A 23,824-nucleotide genomic window follows, 5' to 3' on the forward strand; every position below is an offset into this window, starting at 1 on the left:
GGATCAATGGATGTTTATGATTTTTAATGTAATTTGGTGATACTTTTATTGCAGTTAAGATTGTAATGTTTGTACTAATAACTTAACTCTTGGTAATAGTTTTACACCCATTTTTGAAACTTTAACAGGGGCTCAATTACATTTACTGTATTTTTAGTTTTGATGATATTTTAACAGTTGAATTGGTAACATTTTAAAATGATTTTGCCCAAAATACATTTTGATTATGAAATGTTAGCAAACATTTATACAATGAAAATACCCATTTTCATAATCTTGTAAATTATTTTTTAATTGTTGTTGAATGAATGTTGTTTGTTTTTCTGATGATACTGGTTTATGCGGTCGAAAAAATACATTTTGATACTTAAGAGTTCACAAGCATTTCATTTTTGTTCATATCCAGTTAAGATGTCATATTCTCAATTTCTTCGACATCTAGCTTTGGCCGTTAACAACTGATTTAGAACATATTGTATCGGACAGAATGTTTCTTGTTGGGTGGCGTGTTCTTTTTAATTTTTTTTTTTTTTTTAAATTATTCCTTTATTTTATTTTGAAGGTGACGAAAGTAAACATCCCGTTTGTCTCGCTAGCACTGCATCGTACTTGGCAGGCTTGAGCTGTGCAGCAGCTTGAACTCTGCTCAGACTACACAGAATTCCAGTCATCCTATGTCAGGTGAGCCTCAACTCATTAACATTTCGTGTTTGAAATGAATATTAAACCTGAACCAATGTTTGTCGTCAGTACAGTAGACGCACAAAATGTTGGGGGGGGGGGGTGGAATAAATTGTAGTTTTACTTATAAAACTGATACCAATGTGCCAAAGTCAAGCCCCAGTGTGTTGTCACCACTTATTGCTGCAACTTGTTAGTATTTCCCCTCTGTTGACACTCTTGGAATTCAGTTTTGGACAGCTTTTATTTATGGTTGTGACTTGAGTTTCCACGGCTGCTGATCACATTGTCAAAGCGAGTCGTGGCTCGCCCTCAAATAATTTAGCGCCACACTTTTTCACGTTGCCTCTGCTACCAGGCATCAGTAAATTTCCAGTCACTTCAAGGATAATACAAGTAACTGATAGTTGATCCACTTTCCTCAGTCAGGTTGCATTTCCAGCTGGTTAAAGTGGCCAATTCCCAGATTTACTGTTTTCCTGAACATAGCAAGTGACACGTTTGTGTGCCTTATGGCTACATTTACACAAAAGGAACAACTTGCGTGACTAGACGTCTAAATTGCACGTAAATAGCTAAAAGAATCACTGATGGATAAATGTTAACTGTATCGCCTGTAAAATATCAACATGTCCTCCCTGCAGACCTCCACCGCCCCCCCAGAATGGCATCAAAGTACGAAGGGACGTCTTCCGGGTAACCCGCCGACCACGAGGGCCCGCGGCGTAGAGATGCTGGCCCGGGCGGCCGCCTTGCTGACGCTGTGCACGTGGATACGGGCCGACGTTTCCCCAGGAAAGCGCACGTGTCCCCCGGGTCCCCGGACTCAGGTTGACTTCTCGGTCGAATACCAGCTGCCCCGTTTCCAAACGCTGCACCCCATACAGAACCTGGCGGCCAACCCGCTCACCCCACAGGTGTACGTCGGCTCGCGGAACACAGTGGAGGCGCTGGACGATAAGCTGAGCAAATTATGGGAGGTGAAAACAGGACCGGTGGGGAGTCCGGAATGTAAAACCTGCCACTTGTGCAACATCGAAGTCGATCCCAGTGATCCGGTGGATACGGACAATGAGGTGCTGCTCTTGGATGCGGCTCTGGCTTTCTTGCCCTACCTGTACATCTGCGGCAGTACCCAACAGGGGATCTGCTTCTTCATCGATATCGAGGTCATCCCGCCGGAGCCTCGGTGTTTGTACAAAGAAAAGCAAAACTCCCCCTCCTACTGCCCCGATTGTCTGGCCAGTCCGCTGGGCACCAAGGTCACCATTGTGGAGCAAGCGGCCACGTCCTACTTCTTTGTGGCGGCCTCTGTGAATGACAAAGTGGTACAGAAGTTCCCCCGGAGGTCGGTGTCCGTGGTGAGGCCGCTCTCTACCGAAGACGGATTCCAAATGGTGATGGAGGGCCTTACGGTGCTGCCGCACCTGAGGGACTCGTACAGCGTCGATTACATCTACAGCTTCTCCACCCGCGACTATGTCTATTTCCTCTCCCTGCAGAGGGAGAACCCCTCCAAGGACGATTCGGCATTTCAGACCCGTTTAGGGCGGCTGCCCGTGGGGACTCACGAGGTGTGGACATACAGGGAGCTGGTGCTGGAGTGCAGGTACGAGCCCAAAAGGCGGCGAAGGGAGGCCTTTAGGGACATCGTGTACAACGGACTCATGGCTGCTTACTTTGGACACGTGGGAAAGGATCTGGCCGCTGAGTTGGGGGTGGATGAGACCAAGGAAGTTCTCTACGGTGTGTTTGCGCAGGTGAGCGTGGAGGGAGAACCCCAAAAGAACTCGGCCCTGTGCGCCTTCTCCTTGAGTGACGTCAACAGTAAGATTAACAAAGGCGTTGAAGACTGCTGCAGGTCCGGATCGGAACAATTATCCAGAGGACTGTGTCACTTTCAGACATGCGAGAACTGCCCGCATGAGGTGAGTAACTCTGTGGTACAAAGTCCCAGATAGGAAGTTCCCATTTCTTGACCAAAAATGAAGTAGCTGTGACCACAGCACTTGGTATACTTTCACATTCTACTGAGATCGAATACAAGAGTTAGATCAAAAACATCCTGTTGGGAAATATGAGCAGAACTCTTCCTCCTCACACTGCCAGAATACCTACCTTAATTCTAGCAAGAGAGAACAAAAAATCCGTGTTGTGTTCCTTGAACTATGTAGTTTAAATCCAGTCTCAGTCGTGGCAGATTTTCATTTTAAATATTTACAGCAGGGCAGCACTGACATCTGCCTCACAGTTTTGTGTTTCGGGCTTCAAATCTTGGCTTCAGCCTTCCAGCCCTTTTCCCTGTAAGCCTGGGGAGACTAAGACAACTCCACACGGAGACGTTTCATTTGAGATTCCATTCCCGATTGTGAGATGGGGTCCGTGCTAATATTCAAATGGAACCATCAGCAGAACAACACGTTGCGAGGAGACGTGACCAGTCAGTCCAACTTAGAAGATCTGAAGATTCTTGGGTCCGAGAAGATCCGAGTCAACACCGCAAAACTCTGCCTATCTTTTGGATTTATGCATGATAATGTTTCAGTCAAGTTCACCTGTCACTCGAAAATCCTCCCCTACCCTTACGGTTGTGAAACTCGGTATGGGGGGAGCTGGGGGGGTTGGGTGGGGGGTAATACCGTATTAAAGTACTGTAAATTAGTCACAGTGTTTTGTCACAATCCAGTAAAATTCAGAATGGCTCACTCACATTTTTAGAAGTGGGCATCTGATAACAGATTTACTTTGTTGTGTAATTTCACACTCGATGGGTGGCCGGGCACTCCAGAGATTAGTATGAGATTAATTAAAAAGTCAATATTCTGTAATCAGTTCGCTTTTGCAGCGTATTCATTATTTATATCGTGCTGGATATTATCGGACTGCACAGTGGTAGCCAGTGAGCGTATACTAGATGCAGTAAATGTTGGAAGGAGAACTGACCGAAGGTGTGTGTAAAAGCAGACGGCAAATGAAAAGGCCTTGAAAGGGTCTTGGGAGGGGTGCGTGAGTCAGTTGTGCACGTTACCAGGCTCTGGTTTTCCTCAACAAACGGCCGTTTTACAGTGGGCAGGAGAGATGTCAGATAAAAATTCATCATACATTTTTTTACAGAGTAAAGCAGACAGGTCCGCATTTTAATCTCGGGAGTTACTAGCAAAGGTTTTGCCTCAAGGTGCGGTCTCTTCCTTTTTTATGGAGTTCAAACCGTGTCGTACGAGCACGGACAGAAGTGACTGCCAACAAACGCACAATAAATCCTGCTGATAAAAAGGTGGAATTTCAAGGGGAGGGAGGGACTGATCTCCAACAGGAAATTCGAGGACAGTGGAAAATACTCTGGGATGCATGTGGCGCTCAAACCGAGAGTTTCAAATAGTTCGACTTAATTGGCTGAAAAATGTCACAGCGGAGTGCAGCCTGAGACGACCAAAAGAGTCGCATGTCGGAACTTGTTTGGATAGCTCCAGAGGGGAATGTTTTTACGTGTTGCTAACAGTCGTTCTTTTCAATGAATCGCCATGCCTCTTATTCGCTGTTTACATGAGAGGGCTTCAAAGGTCCCCTTCAAATTGCTCGGAGGCACTCTGTCAACATACGGAGTCTGTACTCCCTGACAGATTTTTATGGCACACGTGTTACTTTTGACGGCAGACAAGTTGGAGAACTTCCCCTTTTAATGTATACACAAGTGCTTGTGAATGTTTATCCAGACCGGGTCAAATGTACAAACAGAATTAAATACGCGATAGTACTGCAGTCGTTGGGGGGGTGGCGTATGTTCATGAGAGGCCAAGGAAGCAACAGATCAGCAGGAAATGTACTTTGAAATATTGCACTATCTTCAGTTTTTGAGATTTCGTGATCATGCAAACCATAACCTGGTCTTGATCTTGACATGACCTCAACTCTTGAAAATCTTGAGCTTGCGTATGTTCAGCAACACGTACGTATAACTCAAGGTCCATTATTAATCCCGTAATGTCCCATACAAAAGAAAAAAAAAACAGATACAGAAAAAATGAAATTTAGCAAAAATTGTTGCAGTCTGTTTAAATTGAACATGTCTGGTCACATCATTGTCTAGTACTAGACGTTAAGTTTCTGGGTTCTTATCTCGACTTGCAGTTTGCATATTTTCCGAGTGCTTGAGTTGGTTCTCACTCCAGCTTCCTCCCAGCATCCAAAAACACGTACAGGTTTCTTTTTTCAGCACTTCATTTCGGGCAACTTTTCACTTTCTCATATATCGGACAAATTCACTACACACAGAGTAAAATATTTCATGACTGTACAGTCATGAAATATTGGATGACGATTATAGATGACAGGTTCACCAATTTGAAAATTACATAAGAACAAATGAAAATGTTTTGAAAAATCAAAATAAGACAGGATCTGCTATTCTGAAAGGTATTTCATATTTCTTCTTCATTCCGGCACTTTTATTAACCTTTTCGGTCACAAAAGCCGCGCCACTTGTTGTCTTGTGGTTTCAAATATTAGAGAGGAGGGAACGCGGTACATGGCGACTGCACCTGTCTTTAGCCCATTATGGACATTTTATGACGCATATCTTCCTTTCCTTTCGGCTTGTCCCGTTAGGGGTCGCCACAGCGTGTCATCATTTTCCATCTAGGCCTATCTCGTTCATCTTCCTCTCTAACACCCCAACTGTCCTCTTGTCCTCCCTCACCACATCCATCAACCTTTTCTTTGGTCTTCCTCCCGCTCTCTTCCCTGGTAGCTCCATCCTTACCATCCTCCTACCGATTTCCTCACTCTCTCACCTCTGGACATGTCCAAACCATCGAAGTCTTCATCCTAGCGGAGACTCTTCTGTCACATAGAACACCAGACACCTTCCGCCAACTGTTCCACCCCGCTTGGACCCGTTTCTTCACTCCCCTCCCACACTCTCCATTGCTCTGTATTTTTGACCCCAAGTATTGGAAGTCATCCACCCTCGCCATCTCTTCTCCCCGTAGCCTCACTCTTCCTCCTCCGCCCCTCTCAATCGCGCACATATATTCCGTTTTACTTACGGCTAGTCTTATTCCTGTCCTTTCCAGTGCGTCTCTCCATCTTTCTAATTGTTCCTCCGCCTCCTCCCTGCTTTCACTGCATATCACAACATCATCTGCGAACAACATGGTTCAAGGGGATTCCAGTCTAACCTCATCTGTCAGCCTAACCATTACTACCGGAAACAGGAAGGGGCTCAGCACAGATCCCTGATGCAGTCACACCTCCACTTTAAATTCTTCTGACAAACCTACGGCACATCTCACCGCTGTTCTGCTGCCCTCATACATGTCCTGTCCTATTCTAAAATATTTCTCCACCACACCAGACTTGCGCATGCAGTACCACAGTTTTTATTTGTGTTTAATTAATTAATCCGTTTCACTTCATGAATTGAGCTACTCAAATAAACTTTTCCATGGTTTTATAATGTATTGGGATGTAACCGTATCATAGTCAGGTTCCTTGAAAAATTGCACCTAGGTGAATAGATGTATTGGATGTCACTATGTAACCAGTCCAGGATTTATGCCACCACCCACCCAAAGTCATCTAGGAAAGGCTCACCACAACACTGCCCATATAAGTGGTTTGTGAAAGGATGGATCGAGTCACAACCAACACACCAGATCCTGCAGTTTTGAGTATATCCAAAAGAAAGTCAACAGACAATCTACAATATGATGAGATGAAATTTCTGTTTGACACAGTCAGGCAACGACACTTGCAGTGAAAAACCCACGCTGGTGTCAAAACCGTACCACAGAATAGACCTCTTCAACCGGCAAATGAGGGATGTCCTCTTCACATCCATCCTGGTTACCATTAGCGGGAGGCAAACCCTGGGCCACTTTGGGACTTCGGACGGAAGAATTTTGCAGGTAGCTAACTTGAAATTGTGACGGTTACTGCATTGACAGTACTGCGCTAGATGTTTCACTACTGCTACCTTTGTGGTTTTAGGTCATTCTTACATTGGACACACCTTTCGTTTTTGCCAACTATTCCCTCGGAGAGATGCCAATATCTAGGACGGCATCTGTCTACAATGATGATTCGCTTCTTTTTGTGGCGAGAAATCAAGTAATTTTTTTTCCCCTAATCATCAAGAATTAACATTTGTCGCTTCTCTTCATGCTTGTCTTCCTCTGCCTCTGATCCAGTTGTTCAAGGTGCCGACCATAGGACCGGGATGTACACATTTTGTGACGTGCTCCAAGTGTTTGACGGCTCCGCGTTTCATGAACTGCGGCTGGTGCTCGGGAATCTGCTCGAGGCAATATGAGTGCGCCTCGCTGTGGAATAAACATTCTTGTGCACCAGTCATAACAGAGGTAGCTCTGCATCCAGCTCAAAGCAATGAAAGGGCCGGGAAAGCTTAAAGGAACACTGACTGGGATTTTTTTCTGCAGTTTTTCCCCAAAACGGCACCAGCTGGCGGGGAAACCGAGCTGACACTTTGTGGCAGAGAGTTTCAATCTCCTCTGAGACCGCCCATCATCACCGGTATCACTCACAAAGTCACTGTGGGCTCAGAGACGTTGTGTACGGTCCTCCCCGACAAAACCAGAAGCCAAGTGTGAGTAGCATAAATGCAAAAAACACACAGTACAAGCCTCAGCCCACTTGCTCTTGCAGAAAAGCAGCACCAGACATAACCCAAGACCGAGCTTTCTGACACAGGCAGCGCATTTAGCTTTTAGCATTTAGAATGACTTTGTAGTCTTGACATCTTATTGGACTCGGTGCATAATCACGACAGCCGGATGCAGCAAAGCAGCACCACAGCATAACGCAAGACCGAGGTGTCTGGCACTGGGTAACATATTTGACTCCAGAATTCCTTGATAGTCAGGAGATCTACCCTGGACAGATTCAAGACGCCCTAGACCAGATGTAGCAAAGCAGCCCCATAACATAAACCTGTTCGCATCAAGTTGATGTGACAAGACAAACAGTCGTTTTAAGGATATTTTTTACAGAATTATGGTTTATCAGTTTGCCCTTTGACTAATTCCAGTCTCATCCATTTCAAGTCATTTCAGCAACCATTGTGGGTTATCCTTACTACTGAAGGGTAGCAACCAGTTTGTCCGGGGGGAAGTGATCCCGTCTCCCATATTGAAGCCCCCTAGGTCTACCTACACTAAATTCTCCCACACAGTTCGGTAAGATTATGCTTTATTTTTACTGATGCAGACTCGTATGCAAGCTGAAGAAGAAAGTGTCAAACCACAATCTGACAATCACGCTGGAAGTGCATGAGGGGAACACGAGGGCCGAGTACGCCATCGAAGGCACATCTCGGGTGTCTGGATTCTCTATTGTGGTGAGACGATTAAAGGTCATACGATAGAAGCCCTGTGATCTGGATACAAGAAATGATCACGTGTGTCATCAGGAACCCGACATAATGCAAATCACACCCGAGCATGGCCCTGTTTTTGGCGGTACTCTGGTGACACTGATGGGCCGTAACCTTGATTCTGGGATGCAGAGACAAGTCTTCATAGCAGAAAAAAAGTGTCACATTGAAGGGTAAGCGACACCATAGTAGCAAACTTAAACTATCACAAATTTTGAAATTATAGAAAGGCAGTCCAGTTGCTCTTTGGCCCCTTTATGGATTTAAGCACGGTACACACATACCAGCAATCGGGCTCAATTCTAGCACTTTGGCTCCCTTGCGATCAGAGCAGCAAAGACCCAATGATTGGATGCCTCTGACGGATTATCCTGAGCGATTATCCTGAGGTGTGTCCAATTTGATTTCCTCTCAAACATCTTCTGGGTAAACAGTCCGTCTTAATAGCTGATAATCGGGCCCTGGATGACTTTGATCGGAAGTTTGTGAAAATGCTCAAATTTGGCCCAATTATCAGTATGTGTGCACCCCTCTTTATACACACCGCATTTGATGATTGCGTCCAGTGTTTTTCTGGAAAGAAGCGGGACTTGGTCTTCAATCGTGTGCCTCACCGCGGCTGCGACAAACGTCGGGAGTGTTCCCATCAAAGTGGTTATCGACAACTTGGAAGTCACCACCGATAAGACGTTCATGTACAAGAAAAACCCCGTCATAACCTCTGTGTATCCCCACTGCAGCTTTGGCAGGTACAGTGGAATGAACTGATCAAAAACGGAAATCGTAACGTAAATCAAGCTGTTGCTCATTTGCCTATTTGTGCTGTCACTCAGTGGCTCCAAGTTGGTGATCGAGGGTCAGAATCTTGACTCTGCACACAAAACTCTGCTCCAGTACATGTCTAGAATCACCCCATGGAAACCCCGAGAACTGGTAAGTTGAACCATCCTGTTAGAAACCAAAAATGGTTGTGCTCTGGAGTCCACACAAAATTAGACCACCTCTTATTCAATTTCGGGCATTGGTCCTTGAAACTTTTTTTTTGTGGGCCCAGCCATGATAGACACCTTCATCTAATTTCGTGTTGCGGATATTTGTTTCTTACTTGCCAAGAGGTGGCACCAGGTTTTGTGGGCATGTTACAGCCTCCAAAAGATACTGCTGTGACTTTAGCTGAGAGAAATGGGGTACACACTGGACTAGTCACCAGCTAATGTTCGGGCACAAACTGTATAATCAAACGTAAATTTCAATGAGATTGGGACGTTCTCCCAAACGTTAAAAAAAAAACAAAAACAAAAGGATTTTCAAAACGTTTCCAACCGACATGCAATTAAATGGATTACAAAGATGTTTAATTTTGAAACTGATGAACATTTTTGCAAAAATTCTCTCATTTTGAGTTTGATGGCTTCAACACATCCCGGAAAAGTTAGGAGTTGAAATAAAACATCTTAGGAATGCTCGAAAAACACCCGTGCGGAACATTTCCACAGCTTAATTCCAAACAGGGGTGTGTCATAAGTAGGTGTTCAAGGAGCATCCCCGAAAGGCTCAGTTGTTTGACAAGTAAGGATGAGGCGAAGTTCACCAGTTTGTGTAAGAACATAGTCCAACAGTTTAAGAATACGGTTTCTCGATTTACAATTGCAAGGAATTTAGGAATTTCATTAGATTTGGAAAATCTTGAGAAACCTCTACACATACAGTAAGCAGCAAGGCTGAAAACCAACACTGAATGCCGTGACTTTCAATTTCTCAGGCTCAGCATTAAATCTGTCATTACTGTAAAAAGGATGAATGAGATTCAAGACATGTTAACCACGATTCAACTGTGAATTTAGAAACAGTATCTGAAATGAAACATCTGTTGGCAACTACGCTCGGAACGCATGAGCAATTCCAGATAAGGGTTACATGTGGATATCCTTGTTGTCGTGTACCAGCAGGAGAGAAGATGCCAGGAGAATGGCAGAAAAGTGTGCTAGTCCCCATTTTTAAGAACAAAGGCGATGTTCAGAGCTATGGAAACCATAGAGGAAGAAAGATGATGAGCCACACAATGAAGTTATTGGAAAGAGTAGTGGGGTAGTAGTACTCTGGACAGAAGTAAGTATCTGCGGGCAACAGTATGGTTTCATGCCTAGAAAGAGTCCCACAGATGCATTTGCCTTGAGGATGATTATGGAAAAGTACAGAGGACAGAAGGAGCCTACATTGTGTCTTTGTAGACCTAGAGAAAGCCTATGACAGAGTACCAAGATAGGAACTGTAGTACTGCATGCGCAAGTCTGGTGTGGCAGAGAAATACGTCAGAATAGTACAGGACATGTATGATGGCAGCAAAACAGCGGTGAGGTGTGACGTTGGTGCGTCAGAAGAATTTAAGGTGGAGGTGGGACTGCATCAGGGATCCGGGATCAGCCCCTTCCTGTTTGTGGTAGTAATGGATTGGCTGACAGATGAGGTTAGACTGGAATCCCCTTGGACCATGATGTTCGCAGATGATATTGTGATATGCAGTGAAAGCAGGGAGCAGGTGCAGGAACAATTAAAAAGATGGAGGCACGCACCGGAAAGGAGAGGAATGAAAATTAGTCAAAGTACGGACGGAATATAAGTGCACAAATGTGAGGGGCGGAGGAGGAAGAGTGAAGCTCCAGAGAGAAGAGATGGCGAGGGTGGACGACTTCAAATACTTGGGGTCAACAATACAGACCGACGGAGAGTGTGGTAAAGAAGTGAAGAAACGTCTCCAAGTGTGGTGGAACAGTTGGTGGAAGGTGTCTGGTGTCCTATGTGACAGAAGAGTCTCCGCTAGGATGAAGGGCAAAAAACAGTGGTGAGGCCGGCCATGATGTACGGATTAGAGACGGTGGCACAAAAGAAACAACAGGAAGCAGAACTGGAGGTGGCAGAAATGAAGACGTTGAGGTTCTCGCTTGGAGTGACCAGGTCGGATAGGATTAGAAATGAGCTCATTAGAGGAACAGCCAAAGTTGAAGGTTTTGGAGACAAGGTCCGAGAGAGAGCAGACTTAGATGGTTTGGACGTGTCCAGAGGCGAGAGAGTCAGTAAATTGGGAGAAGGGTGCTGAGGATGGAGCTGCCAGGCAAAAGAGCGAGAGAGAGGAAGACCAAAGAAAAGGTTGATGGATGTTGTGAGGGAGGACATGAGGACAGTTGGGGTGTTAGAGAGGAAGATGCACGAGATAGGCTTGGATGGAAAAAGATGACGCGCTGTGGCGACCCCTAACGGGACGAAAGAAGAAGAATCCTTGCGGTCGTGTAGAACTGTTTTGTTTCGTTGTTGCCCTTCCCTTTACTAATTGTAATCGTTTTCCTTTCAGGAATGTAACGGCACTCGTAACGCCACCCGGATGACGTGCCGGGCCCCCACGTTTACATTTGACATGTCAGAAGACCGATCAAACACCGGGCAGCTTTTCATCAACATGGACGGCATGGAGGTGTGGAGAAGACGTTTTGACTACCACCCAGATGCCAAAGTCATCCCGTTTGAAAGTGAAGACAACATGTTGCTCCTTAAACCGGGAGAGACTGAAGTTTCACTGCACGTATGTTTGCACACAGTTTTGGCATCGCATGGTGTGTATAACAATAACCTGTAAACGTCCCGTTTAAAACAGCATCACAAACTGAACACAGTGAACATGTGCATGAAGATAACCATGACAATCGGTGGCATGGACTGTCACGCCCAAGTTCTGTTGAACGAGCTGACCTGCAGGATGCCCAAGAACCAAGTGATCCCCAGCGAAGGATTGCCTGTCAGGGTGAGATAGTGAAGCTAGCAAACCACACAAATTTGCCAGAAAATATATTCACCATCCGCAGCATTGATTGCATAATCCAGTTAATATTTATCTCCATGAGAGGGGAGGAATATGAGAATGCATGGCATGACGCAAGTTAAGTAAAAAACATAATCCTCCCATTATTACGTCTCTTATAGTCTCAACTAAAACAGAAAGTAATTCTACAATTGAATCATTTTTAAAGGAGACCGACTTCCCAGAGCAACTACAGCAAACTTAGTGTGAGGATTCGTGCAAATGGCGTACGCAGCAAACACTCGGGGTTGAACGTACTCGTCGCTTAGTCGACGCGTTGACTTGACACGACACTTCCCAACGATGGTTTGAAGTTGACTTATCGCCAATCGTGTTTCGGTATTAATAACACCGATGCCTTGCTTGAACGGGAAAGATGATCGGCCCACACAGAAAACTGTTCTGCCAAGTTGTGGGTGGGGTGGGTTGTTACGTCAATTGGGAAATTCTAATTGGCTTACTCACAGAAACATTCTCACAAATGCGTGCACTACAAAGAAATTGCATGCAAAGCAAATTTCCCTTAAAACGTCCCCTATAGTACAGCCGTTGCCCGTCATTGGATGTTCCGGGGTACGTGATGTTCTGACTGACGACTGATGACCACCATCTACCACTAAAGGTTTCCGTGAATGGCGAACCCCATGATGTGGGCATCGTCCTCTATGAGGACGACAATCAGGACTCGGTCATCGCGGCGATCGTGCTGGGTGTCATCTTCGCCTCGGCGGCGGGCGCCGGAATCGCCCTAGTTGTGATGATTCATTTGAGGAGGAAGAAACGAGGTGAGGCGTGAGCAGTTGTCAAAATTTCTGCTTTGAGCGGTTCACCGCCACTTATCACCTTTGTGCTTTCAGCCATCATCGAGAATCGTTTAACCACCAGGCTGTCGATGAACCGTATGGCGAGCCACGCTGAAATGTCGCCGACGGGGGACTACAGGCAAGGTGAGACAATGACTCAGACTTACAACCGAGTGGTTAGCATGACTGGCTAACAGCTCTTAGGTTCAGGATTAGGATCTTGGCTCCGACTTTCTTGTCTGGAGTTGGTACGTGCTTCCCGTGGTGGCATGGGTACTCTTCGTGTAGTCCTGCCTCCTCCAAGCATGACAGGTTATTTGAAGACTCTAAAATGTTCATAGGTGTGGAAAAGAGATGGACGGATGACAAAAACCACATGTCTAAATGTCCTGGGGTCGATTCCCAGTGCAATACAAAAGGATGAAGGTTGCAACTTCCTCCTGACACCCTTCTTCAGTCCATTTGCGTGTGCATGTTCCAGTAGATTCCAGCCAAACGTCCGCTTCAGGAGGAATGGCCTTTCAGGGTTTGCTGTACGCTGCCAGCTACGACCACCTCGCCGTTCCGCTGATTCCGCGGAACAGCGTCTCAATGATTAGCCTCAGCTCGGACCTGCTTGACGAGGTCAAAGATGTCCTCATCCCTGCTGAGATGCTCAGAATTGAAGATAGCCAGAGCATCGGCAAAGGTAATCCATGTTGTTGGGGCTCTGGAAAAATCATACAAGGAACTCCCATTTCATGTCAATTTTGGGCTCTCGTGCAGGTCACTTTGGGACCGTGTATCATGGATATCTGAAGGACAGCAATAAGCAAGAGATCCATTGTGCAGTTAAATCACTGAATCGTATGTAAACAGTGTTTTATCATCATGTCTATGAGCTTTTTTTTTTTTTTTTTTTTTTTTTTTAAAATGCAGGCCAAACTGTGTCAACAGGAATCACAGATTTAAAGGAAGTGGACCAGTTTCTCAGAGAGGGCATCATCATGAAGGGCTTCCACCATCCCAACATTCTGTCTCTGCTTGGAATCATGCTGCCCAAAGAAGGCCTGCCGCTGGTGGTGTTGCCTTACATGAAACACGGCGACGTGCGGCATTTTATTCGCTCCCCGCACAGGGTAATGTTTCACGATCAAGCCCCCTGGCATACTTGACAAAGTTTGCTCTGAAAACCTGTTTGGATACGTGTCATTTTTTTAGTCATCGGACCAATCTGCTTTGTTTAATGTTTACGTTTGTCCAAGACAGAATCCAACGGTAAAAGACCTGATAGGCTTTGGACTGCAGGTCGCCAAGGGAATGCAGTACTTAGCACAGAAGAAATTTGTGCACAGAGACCTGGCTGCACGGAACTGCATGTGAGTGTGAAACATTTATCACACATACATTTGGAAAAATATAACATTTTCGTTTGCTCACTTACAAAATAATGAATTAAATGTCAAATTTTTGCAGTTGTTTTATCAGACTAAATTGTGTAAGAAGCGTGAGAATTGTAAAATGTGTCAATCTTGTTGGGTAAAATAAGTATTTGATCCATAGCAAAAACATAAGTGAGTACTTGGTGGGTGTAGAAACCCTTGTTGGCCTGGAAACCCTCTAAATCCTTCAGGATTCTTTGCTCCTCTTGGAAACTCCAAGCTTGAATTTCCTCCACAGGTGTTTGATTGGGTTGCGGTCTGGAGACCGACTGGGCTTCTCCAACAACCATTGGCAAACGATACTCGTTTTGTGTGTCTTCCACTTTGCTGCCAATAGTTGTCACCTTCTCACCAAGAATTTCGAAAGTCAGTGTTCTTGTCGTTGTTCCTGACATCTTTTGACAGCATTTCCCAAGGCGATGTAGAGATGTGAACAGCAGAAATGGCTTGATTTAGATAGAAGACAAGTTAAGATCAGGAGAACTGGTCATTGGTTGAGTGCGCAAGGTTCTGTACCATATGGGAATCTGACAATCTGTGGGAGCCATCATTCAGGCAACGTTGTTTGGGAGTCAAATACTTCAATTCACAACAGCTTAGAAGTTCTTGTACGTTGACCAAGTGGTGTCTTTGCTCATTCGTTAGGCTTGATGAGACCTTCACCGTCAAGGTGGCGGACTTCGGGATGGCTCGTGATATTTACGACAAGGAGTACTACAGTATTCAAGACCACAAGAGGGCAAAGTTACCCGTCAAGTGGATGGCCATCGAAAGCTTGCAGACACAGAAGTTCACCACCAAGTCGGACGTGGTGAGTAGATAAATGGCGTGTGTTCACTCGCCAGACACAACTTTCATACATCATTATAATGGATTAGAATTTTAATCGATATGTAGGATGAACGGGCTCAGTGGGGCAACTGGTTACAGCGTCTGCCTCCCACTTCTGAGGACCAGGGTTCGAATCTAGGCCCCGCCTGTGTGAAGTTTGCGTGTACTCTCCATGCCTGCGTGGGTTTTCTCCAGGCACTGCGGATTCCTCCCACGCCCCAAAAACATGCGTTAAGTGGAGACTCTAAATTGCCGCTAGGTGTGATTGTGAGTGTGACTGTTGTCTGTCGCTATGTGCCCTGTGCTTGGCTGGAAACCAGTTCAGAGTGCACCCCTCTTCCTGCCCGTTGACACCTGGGATAGGTTCCAGCACTCCGATGACCCTTGTGAGGATGAGCAGCTCAGAAAAGGGATAGATTGATAATGTAAAGGGTCAGGAGCATTTCACACTTTTGGGGTCCTAACAAGAATATTTTGCAATTCCTCATTCTTGTTGCGAATGGACAAACAATGAGAACTCGCTAGAATTGGAAGGCCTCCGCTTTAAAGCACCTCATCAGGCTGGATGCTCTCTTTTGCGCCATCTCTTGTAGTGGTCCTACGGCGTGTTGATGTGGGAGCTGCTGACCAGAGGGGCCAGTCCGTACCCAGAAGTGGACCCCTACGATATCACGCACTATTTACTAAGGGGCCGTCGGCTACCCCAGCCACAGTATTGCCCCGATTCTCTGTAAGAAACTCTTCCAGTGACTTCAGCGGCACGATTTTGTCTTGTTTGCGCAATCACGGCTCACGCATTCATTCCACAGTTATTCCATCATGCTGGCATGTTGGGACCCGGAGCCTGAACGTAGACCGACCTTCCTCAGCTTGGTCGGAGACGTGCAGCACATCCTGTCGTGCCTTACTGGAGAGCACTACATTAACCTGAAGGTCAACTATGTCAATTTAGACCAAGCCAAGGCGTACCCTTCACTGACTGCATCGGCGGACGAGGCCGAGGGGTCAGAGTCGGACACAAGTGGCCAAGACGGCAGCTGAGGACCACTAAAATTGATCAGAACGGACGATCCAGTTCTTCCGGATCACGAGTTCTTTTATTTAATATGTATTGTCTGGATTAAGAGACTCTGTATATTCTGCGTGACTAAGGCTGGATTTACACTGTATGGTTCAGGAGCCACAATTCGATCTTTATTTTGCTGGCACATTTGCGTGGCGATGTACTGTAAATAAACAAGTTGGATAAAAATCTGGATATGCGCGAATAAGATATATGTCCCCTCAATGCAAGCGCAGTGAAAATGCACCGATTGGCTGTACAACAATAATACAATATGAGCACAGATCTGGTCCTCTTTAGTTCAGATGCACTATTTTGGCAAAGGTATTTGCTCACCTGCCTTCAGTCACATATGAATTTATCTCAGTCACTTGGGACGCCGAAACATTCAGAGTTCCGTTCACTGGAACCATGGGCCTAAACCCAGCTCCTGAAGTAGAACCCCGGGCCGTAATACCCCTCCGTCAGTTTCCATGGGGACTTCATGGCTAAATTGCGACCGTTCCCAAGGGTTCGGGCTTCCCTGTTCTTTTAACACAGCCGACGCTCGACTGTGGAATATTCTGGAGCGAGGACGTTTCCCCAACTGAACGTGTTCCACTGGCAACATCCTATCACAGTTCCACGCTGGAATTCTCCAAGCTCCTCACAGATACGAGTGAATAATCTTGGCAATATAGTGTTTTATTCCCTTGAATGATTGACAAGTTAATTGTAGCTTTTTCCATCTAGTTTCTCGATTTTCTAGCATTGTAATTGTTCCGCCCGTCACTATCAGTCACTGAAATACATAAATGAACAAAGGTAGACGAGTGCATCGTGAATCTCAAATATTTACACCAATTAAGTGAAATTGGACTTAGATTCTAATCTAAAGCGAAAGCATAGATAATTTACATTTTTTTTTATTATTCAAACAAATGGAGGAGAGGGTGTCAGCCCATGCCGAATAAACAATATGTGGAATATTTGCGTTATTAATGTATTGTCATTTACTTGCGCGTTGACTCTTGTGGAGTTACTAGCGCGTACGTCTCACTCGAAATGTACACGGAAATAAATGTGCAGAAATCGCAATTGGGCGCTTGGACCTGCAGTGTACAGTAAATCCAGCCTGTGGTTGGTAGAAGACTGTGCGAGATGTACATCTTGTCACAGCGGATCATCTTGCGCAAAACAGAAGTTGAAATTTTGAAAAAAAAAATAAAATAAAAAAAAAAAATGAAAGATGTGAAACACGATAAGGCCAAGTGAATGTACACTTTAGTCTCGGAGTCGACCTTTTCACTCATGTAAATATATCGGCATTAAGCAAAAGATAACTTCGGGCACAACTTTGGTGGATGTCATTAATAGTTTATCGTTGGATCTGAATATGGATCACGTGAAACCGGTGCACTGGATGAAAATGAACTATTTGTAGGAGCGCGCTTTGTACATTACCAGATGTTTTCGAACCAGGTGTTTGCAAGCTGGAACTTTGGGGTTCAAAAAATTATTTGCAATAATTTATGTCATATGATGAAAGAAAATCCATACTTGCAGTACAGATGAGAACTAGCGGCAAACACAACATCAATAAAATAATAAATTCCTCCCTACAATGATAGTGACATATCACATAAATCTGACATCCTTGAATCATTTTTTTTTTAAATTGTAATTTTAAAACAAAAGGTGTATTACAGGAATAAAGGCAGAGTGTTTTTTTTTTCCCCCCCAGTAATCTAGTCCTATTTTTTAAAAGAGTAAAAAACATAATTTTCCGGAATCAAAGGTACGGTATCGAGAGAGAGTAAATGTGCATTTTTTTTTATTCACTTGTTAAAATATCACTTTCTTTCTTCTCCGATTTGACTTTCATTTCATCCATTACAGCATTACATGAGCAACATACTTGGTAATTATTGTTATATTTAATTGCCGTGAGGATTATGAGGGGGGGTTTTAGCATTAAATTGTCAAGCAACCATACTTTCCCCCGTGCCGTACACGTGGTTCTTGAGGTTTTGGCAGTACCCTTAATCGGAGCTAGAAGGCACCCAAGGACTTCCAGTCACGTTACTCCGGCTATGCTGTCGCAGTGTTGCGCCTCCCGACGTCGGCGTTCAGTTTTAAGGTGTTACAAAAACACCCAAGCCGCCATCCAAAATCTGAGGAAAAACCACTGGACAACTTACCTTTCTGTCTAAGTATTGTAACGTAGTGATGATTTTCATTTTTCTTTTAATTAAATCCCTTGTTTCCCTCCCGCCCTCCCCACCACCGAATCGTGAAAAAAACGCAAAGTGAAAATCCTGCTGCTGCACCTCGGAGACAATTGAATAAATACGTTCTGGTCGTGAGGATATCAACAGAAATATGTCCGTGGCTTCAAATAAAGCGTGTTACAACCACGGGGAGCTTTTTGTCCTTGTGGAACCAGAAAAACTGTGTATCGCGCATTTGTTCTAACCTCTACATCATTTATACATCTAAAATTTTTTTTTTTTTTTTAAATATATGTGTATTGAGTAAATACCATATCCATACTTTGCCTGCTGAAAAATAATGGTGAGGTTTGGCTTGAGGAATGACGAGGTTGTGAAAATACTGCAATGTTTCTTGTAAATAATTGATTTCGGGGCAGCATGGTGCACGCGCGGTTGTGACGTTGGTCTCACAATTCTGAGGTTCATAGTTTGAAGCTCCTTCTTCACTGCTTGATTGAATCAGCGATCACTAAAAACTTTTAGATTATTTTATTCGGGCAGCATAACGACAACCATAAATCACTGCCGGGCCCTTAGCACAGCCTGCTTAAAACGGGCTAATTTCAGCGAGGCGAGAAAAAGAAGGTGAAAAGTGTGCAATTCTCCATCAGGCAATTTTACGGATACACGTCATGAAAACACCCGCAAACTGTTTTCAAACGTGAAAATGTGAATGCACGTCTCATTTACTTGGATATCAAGATTCCGTGACGAATTCATCAGTATTTTGTCGTGGCTGTTGCGCATTATTTGTAAATGAGAAATGATCGGCTACGGTTTGACGCAGTTCCCTCAATGACATCGGCGCAATCCCACTTAAACCATGAAGAGGCACACGTGGACATGGGGCCGACCCAGAAGACGCAAGAACTGAAAAGGACGAGGGGCACCCCAAAAGACCCTTGAAATATTCATTTTGTTGCTTTTGACTGTACAGATTTATAAATATTTCCCCTTCACACATTTGAAAACTACGCTATGCTGCAAATATCATCAATATTAATATCGGCAGTGGTTGGTGGAGCGTTTCATAACAAAGCAGATGTGTCTGTTCCCCTCCCCAGTTAAGTCTCAATACATTTGTTGAATAGTTTTCCTTCCTTGACTTAGGAATAATGCAATCATGCCGGCCTTTGCGGATGCGCGCCTTGCGTGAACTATTCTGCATTGCGGCAAATGTAACTTTTAGAAAAAGCTGATTTAATACGTTCTGTTTTGATTTCAAATGAGATCATCTCATCATTTCTAGATCGTTTTTGTGGGCACCCCAAAATTGAACCTCAGCAATGCAATCATGGAAGAATTAAAAATGCTGTATATTCCTGTATATCAATTATCAATCAATCATCAATTATTTTCCGACATATATTATGTTCTAGGGCGGCGCAGTGGAGCAGCTAGTAAAGCGTTGGCCTCACAGTTCTGAGGACCCGGGTTCGAGCCCGCCTCCGGCTCTGTGGAGTTTGCATGTTCTGCGGGCACTTCGGTTTCCTCCCACATCCCCAAAACGTGCAACCTTAATTGGACACTCAAAAATTGCCCCTCGGTGTGATTGTAAGTGTGGCTATTTGTCTCTATGTGCCCTGCGATTGGCCGGCAACCAGTTCAGGGTGTACCCCGCCCGCCTCCTGCCCGTTGACAGCTGGGATAGGTTACGGCACTCCCTGCGACCCTCGTGAGGATAAGCGGCAAAAAAAAATGAATGTATGGATATAATGTACTGTATTTAGAGATAAAATCTTTTTCACTTTACAGTGCTGCAGTCACTGTGAATTGACGGGCGCGGCATCGCACTCGCAAATCTGCAGTCGAGCGCGAAAAATCCCCCACATTAAATTTATTACGAGTAGATATTCATAGATATTGAAAGACATTGCTTATTTTGTATCGTCTTGACCAATGTTCCCCCTAAACTGAGCCCTCCAAGTGAACCACGGCCTGACGTCTTTTTTTTTTTTCCTCCTGCTCAGCCTACTTCCTACTTCCTGGTTTACCTGACACCGCCTCCCTCCGCTCATAATTACAAACAGAACACACACCTGCAACTTTATATCTGCGGGCATGACAGGTGGACCACACCCGTAACTTTATATCTGCGGGCACGACTGACCACACCCCAATATTTTTCAAACGTATCGATGACAACATAAGTGTGCGTTACGTGGCAAATGAAATGACTTGCGTTTCTGTTTTGAAATCGAGAAAACTTTGACCGCAGGCGCATCCATCGCTTTGCAGCACTCTGAGCCACTCTTTTCCCCCTCCCCTCTGATTGGAATGCGCTACCCTTGAGCTCGCCCACCGTCGGCACATACCTGAATAGCGAGGCAATCTTCCTCGCTCCCCGTCGCACTCCTCCATTGTTGAACTCGCATTCACTGAGCGGATGGAGGAGCTGAGAGGTCACAGATGGAGCGAAGTGTTATGTTTGTTCCCGTCTCTTTTTCTCTCTCTCTCTCTCTCTCTCTCTCTCTCTCTCTCTCCCAGCCTCTGAGTGAATGTCTTCACAGATGGGGAGTGTGGCGAAAGACAAATGTGCAGAGCAACGAGAGGCGTTTTACACTGCTCACTAACTGTACTTGTTAATCGCCATCCATCTTGTTATCAATATGCCGGCTGACTGCGAAGCCCCGGGAAGGGCGCAAGAGACGATGCGCAAAAGCGCGGTGCGCACAATCTGGCATCCTTCGAGCGAAGGGCCTGATTATTGGATGTCTCGAAAAGATTATCCAGGCCAACAATCCTGTTATGTGGGTTGTGTTAAAAGTGCTTTTTCCTTCCTGATCTGTTCTGACATTCAAGAAGCTGGTCGCAATCATCGGGCCAAATATGAGTATTTTTAGCCACCTTGCCGTCAAATTCAGCAAAATTTCCACTATTAGATGTTGTAAAAGATGAACTGGACCGATTATCCTCTGGGGTGGGGTGTGTTTTATAAACGCCGATCTGCTCGGAGTACAGTTGATGTTAACCATCACAAGGCGAGGGCCACAGATATTAATATTTGGGGCTGATTTGGCAATTTTATTCCCTCCCTTGCGATGACAATGACTTATTGTACGTCTCGAAAAAATTATCCTAAGATATTATTCTGTGGTGTGTGTTGTATTAAAATGATTTTTTTCCTGGTTTCGGTTATTATTTGGGTGAAGGGACTGAATAATACAATAATAATAATTTCCTTTTGTGTGTGGAGGTGAAGGTGGGGCCGAGACGGCACTTTCAATCTCTAATTTGCTGTTTTAGAATTTTAGGTGTGACCAGTAACTTACTATATACACACACAAATCACAAGTTTAATAATTGCAATTCTGGATTTGGATCAGGGTGACCTGTGTCTCATAACAGCGAATACAAATCTATCATGTTTTCTTAATGGAACAAAAAAAAAAAAAAAAAGGGTGAAAACAGAAATGAGACTTTCTCTTAGGTTGATGTGTATTTGTCCTCTAAAAGCCATGGAGTGGCTTGTGCGCCTGTTTCTATGGTAACCATCATTTGCAAACAGAGGTGTGTAGGAAGGCGGAAAGACATGCTTAAAAATTAGCAAACGCTCCATAATCTATCCACATTGATATTACTGTACGTGTGTGTAAAATGAGTGTGTAAAACGCATTGCACATCTAGAATATATCCATTCATGTAGTTGTAGGCTCGGCACTCATGGATTGTAGTCCATACGCGGCGGCAGCGTAAAGTGAATACAGTCGGTGCCTTGAGATACGAGCGTCATTTGTTCCGCGACCATGCTCCTGACTCCAGACAATGGTATCTCAAATCATCTTTTCCCACTGAAAAGAATGGAAACGCCATTAATCCATTCCAGACTTCCTCCGAAACAACAACAAATTGTTGCCATGAGTATTTTAATGAGGAATATGGCGTCACATTGTACTGTCGAAACAACAATGGCACAACCATCAATCCATTTTCTGAGCCGCTTATTCTCACGAGGGGTCGTGGGAGTGCTGGAGCCAATCCCAGCTATCTTTGGGTTGGGGAGGCTGGGTACACCCTGAACTGGTCGCCAGCCAATCAACAGGGCACATGAAGACAGACAACAGTCGCACACACAATCACACCTCGGGGCAATTTAGAGTGTCCAATCAATGTTGAATGTTTTTGGGATGTGGGAGGAAAACGGAGTGCCGGGAGAAAACCCACGCGGGCCCGGGGAGAACATGCAAACTCCACACAGGTGAGGCCGGGATCGAACCCTGGAACTCAGAACTGTGAGGCCAATGCTTTACAGCTGCTCCACTGTGCTGCCCGCAATGACATATAAACCGAATTTTTCTTTTCTTTTGTTTATTTCAAAGTGTTACGACTGCAATATACCGAGGAACTCACACGGGTAACATTAATGGTCACCTATTTTTCGAACAGGCCCCGCTGGTGACCGCTGCATTAAAGCATATTCATAAAGTCTATCTTACCCCCCCCCCACCCTCCAAAAATTTTAAAGACCAAACCAAACACAATTTAAAAATGAAAATAACAAATCATTTTAATGAGACAACCCCTTAAACTTGGGTAGAATAACTATGCATGAAACTTTCGGAAGAGTAAACACTCATTGGCAGCAAAAACAGCTGCCATCTGAAAAGTGGTTTCATTGCTCAATAAAGCACTTAAACCGGCAGCTCTGACACGGGCAGCCCTTATAAACTTGTATTAAGCTCAGGAGAACGCAGAGATAAACTACATTGACGGGCAGAGATTAAGTAATCACGAGGATATGAAACTTGTGACTCGGTCTAAAATCAAATTCAAGTGTAGATTTTGACCAGTTCTTGGTCAGGTTTACATTTCAAAGTTAAACTCCGGAGTTGCACAAGTGCATATCTCATGACTTAAAAGCTTGCCCCCCTTCCACCCCACTCCACCTCAGTGATGCATATCATAAAATGAAGTGGTTGCTTTGACAACAGAAATCATAGATGCACTCTGATGATCGCTAAGGACATCCGGTTTCACAATGTTGTGGTAACTATGGTTACCTCAAAGAGCACCAAATGTTCTTCTCCAAAGTGTGAGGGTATCATCCGTGTGTGACACTGTGCAGAGGCGCAATGCTCCAATTGCGAGGAACTTACAGAACTTTATACAGATAAGTACCAGTACAGAACTGCATCTATACTGTACTCTATACAGCAGGGGTGCTCAATGTGCCGATCGCGAGGCAGTCTTGGTCGACATCATCCAAGGTTCCCTCTAAACTTAACTAAAATTGTACACTGCTGATGCAGTCTTTTCGCAGATATGCTGCGTTCCGTGAGGAAAAATAAACATCCAATGCAAATTGAAAGTATAACACACAGCTACTCAGTTTGTGGCGTTCAATGAGTCAGCGATGACTGGTTGTTACATCCAATGGCACAATTCACAAACGTGCCGTAAAAAAAATGAAAAGAAGAAGCCACTGGTTTCTTTTAGGCAGCACATGGAACTTGGGACTGTTGCTACGCCGTACCTAGTTTACCTTACACCCCCCGTCGCCCCACTCTTAAAGACGTTCACTCATAATTAC

The 23,824-nt window shown here is 44.7% G+C and overlaps 1 protein-coding gene and 1 long non-coding RNA gene across 3 annotated transcripts in view; one reads left to right on the forward strand and one right to left on the reverse strand.

Moving 5' to 3' along the window:
- LOC133507320 (uncharacterized) overlaps window positions 1–23,824 on the reverse strand; it is a 62,542-nt gene that overhangs the window by 23,258 nt on the left and 15,460 nt on the right. The window lies entirely within an intron of this gene.
- Window positions 573–16,237, forward strand: mst1ra (macrophage stimulating 1 receptor a). Of its 2 annotated transcripts, none has more exons than XM_061832861.1 (21): window positions 573–681; window positions 1,326–2,609; window positions 6,417–6,587; window positions 6,670–6,789; window positions 6,870–7,040; window positions 7,119–7,285; window positions 7,906–8,035; window positions 8,108–8,244; window positions 8,638–8,820; window positions 8,905–9,004; window positions 11,421–11,648; window positions 11,721–11,867; window positions 12,547–12,709; window positions 12,782–12,871; window positions 13,209–13,415; window positions 13,493–13,573; window positions 13,664–13,845; window positions 13,976–14,085; window positions 14,794–14,959; window positions 15,573–15,709; window positions 15,789–16,237. In XM_061832861.1, exons 2-21 carry the CDS (start codon window positions 1,413–1,415, stop codon window positions 16,018–16,020), a joined length of 4,119 nt encoding a protein of 1,372 aa, XP_061688845.1. In that variant the 5' UTR covers window positions 573–681; window positions 1,326–1,412; the 3' UTR covers window positions 16,021–16,237. The 2 variants fall into 2 exon arrangements, with proteins under 2 accessions (XP_061688845.1, XP_061688846.1); XM_061832862.1 differs by having other exon boundaries at window positions 13,212–13,415.

Source organism: Syngnathoides biaculeatus, chromosome 10 (genome assembly GCF_019802595.1).
Source record: "Syngnathoides biaculeatus isolate LvHL_M chromosome 10, ASM1980259v1, whole genome shotgun sequence".
Lineage (NCBI taxonomy): Eukaryota > Metazoa > Chordata > Actinopteri > Syngnathiformes > Syngnathidae > Syngnathoides > Syngnathoides biaculeatus.

Coding starts and splice junctions, on each gene's coding strand:
- mst1ra (XM_061832861.1), top strand. CDS start 1,413: ATGCTGGCCCGGGCGGCCGCCTTGCTGACGCTGTGCACGTGGATACGG. Junction 6,588..6,669: donor CGGACGGAAGAATTTTGCAG/GTAGCTAACTTG, acceptor TTGTGGTTTTAG/GTCATTCTTACATTGGACAC. Junction 8,036..8,107: donor TGTCTGGATTCTCTATTGTG/GTGAGACGATTA, acceptor GTGTGTCATCAG/GAACCCGACATAATGCAAAT.